The sequence below is a fragment of the Arachis duranensis genome, chromosome 9 (assembly GCF_000817695.3).
Source record: "Arachis duranensis cultivar V14167 chromosome 9, aradu.V14167.gnm2.J7QH, whole genome shotgun sequence".
Classification (NCBI taxonomy): Eukaryota; Viridiplantae; Streptophyta; class Magnoliopsida; order Fabales; family Fabaceae; genus Arachis; species Arachis duranensis.
Window position 1 is genome coordinate 3616028 of NC_029780.3, and position 2198 is coordinate 3618225.

At 27.4% G+C, this 2198-nt stretch overlaps 1 protein-coding gene across 1 annotated transcript in view; it reads right to left on the reverse strand.

The window, feature by feature from the left end:
• LOC107463863 (receptor-like protein kinase At3g21340) overlaps positions 1–2198 on the reverse strand; it is a 7679-nt gene continuing 5481 nt past the window's right edge. Inside the window, exons 11-12 of the mRNA XM_021132098.2 lie at positions 1936–2125; positions 1–621 (exon numbers count right to left, since the gene is read on the reverse strand). Coding sequence (XP_020987757.2) covers positions 291–621; positions 1936–2125 — 521 coding nt within the window. The 3' untranslated portion in view covers positions 1–290. The remainder of the gene's footprint in view (positions 622–1935; positions 2126–2198) is intronic.

A 2198-nucleotide genomic window follows, 5' to 3' on the forward strand; every position in this document is an offset into this window, starting at 1 on the left:
AGTACGTGAACAAGTTTAAAAATACATTCAATATTTTGTACAAGTTTACATCTAGAGATAATATATATAAGTAATAATAAACCCTAAACTATAAAGTACATCATCCCAAAAGCTTCAGCTGATAGAAAAAGATAACACTAATGATTATATTTTTAATACTTTTTAAATTTTTATTGTATACATTGTACAAATATTTCATTGGCTCCCTATACTTTCTCTTGTTGTTATTACCTGGCCTTCCTACAAGAGAAAATTCTGTTTCAAGTTGCATGGACATGTGAGGTGCAATGCTAACCATTTTCAAGAAATAGGAAATCCTTTAGGTCTAAAAGGACTTGACTTATGTCTGGTCTTTGAGCTGAAACTCTTGTGCAACACAAGGCAATCTCAAAAACTTTCCTTAAAGAGTCAACATTAAAGTCTCCTTGTTGCAACAACCTTGAATCAACAATGTTTTGAATATCATCACCTCTTTCAACTATGGGCCTAACCCATTCAAGTATGTGAATGGCACCATCATCTCTTACTATTATTGCAGCTTCACCCGTCATCAATTCAAGCAGAATTATTCCCAAGCTATAAACGTCGCTCTTTTTATTCAAGTATCCAACCCTATGAAACCTATTTAATTATATCAACAAACAATTATAAACAATTTAAGTGACTATTAACATATATACATATAATTAATAAATCTAACCATGGTTATTGTACACTTTCTTATATATGTATTATTATATAACATTAATAGGTCTATTTTATATATTTTTAACAAATAAAATAATTACATCTTTTATTAATTACATATTTTATATAACATTTTATATAATTCCAATACAAAATTTGTTTTCTAGTGCTCGTTCTCACATTTTTAACAATTAATACAATTTATAGTTGAAGTTTATTAGACAAAAAATTAAACTTTGGGAACACGTATTAAACATATTCTATTATTTAACTATTTATCAATGTTTATGTTCTATAAAAGTAGAAATTAAATAATGCGATAAATTAATTATTTAGAATCTAATTTAATTAATTATATATGATATTTTTATATTCAAATAAAATATTTAAGAAGACTCATTTTATGCATTATCAAACCATAATTCACTACAAGGTAATTTATTCTCTAATTTTTAAATTCAAAAAATACCGAACAATTGTCTAAATAAAATACTTCTTAGCTCGACAAATTAGGTATTGGTAGGGCTGGAAATGAGTCAAGTCAGCTCATGAGCCAGTTTGAACTCGACTCATTAATAGCTCGATAAGCTAAACTCGTAAGGTGATGAGCCGAGTTTGAACTTGGAATTGAGCTCATAAATTAAATTAATCGAGCTTGAGTTTGGATAAATTCAGCTCATTAGCTTAGCTTGTGAGCTAGCTCGCTCAATTATATATATAATATTAAAAGTATAGATAAATACGTATAGGATATGCGTATTAATAATTTAATATATATATTAATATTTTAAATTGTTTAAAATTTTATAGCCATTTTTTATATATAATTTTGAGGGCAAAAAACCTAAATAAACCAGGTTATAATTTATTGATATAGAATTATAGATTATGTTCCTATTATTTGAGCCAACTCATGAGCTTTCGTTGAGTCGATCTTGAATTTATGAAATAAGTTTGATTGTTAATGAGTTAAGTCGTGAGCCAAGTTTAATTTTCGTAAGCTAAATTTAAACTTAGTCTAACTCGTCTGACTTCCAACCCTAGGTATTTAATAAAAATCATATAACTAAATGGTGACAAAATTCAGTAGAGTTAATTAAATTACTTGATTAAATATATAGTCACATAATTAACTATCTAACTCCCATGAGTTTGATGAAATTTAAGTGTGAGCAAATGATTGGAATTTGTTTTTAATTAATTTCTTCATCACTTTAATTATTGTATTAACTATTAAGTATTGCTTACTCTGGATCAATGTAGCCTGGTGTGCCAGCAGGGCGAGTTGATATGTGAGAATCATCATCATTAGGAAAAGCTCTACTAAGACCAAAATCAGATATCTTGGCATGATTCCACTTATCTAGTAATATGTTTGAAGTCTTCAAATCTCTATGTACAATAGCTGTCTTACAACCATTATGCAAATAATCTAGTCCTGAAAGTTCATAACAAATTCACACGTGTAACAAACATTATGAACCATGACAACTAATAAAAATGTAATAATG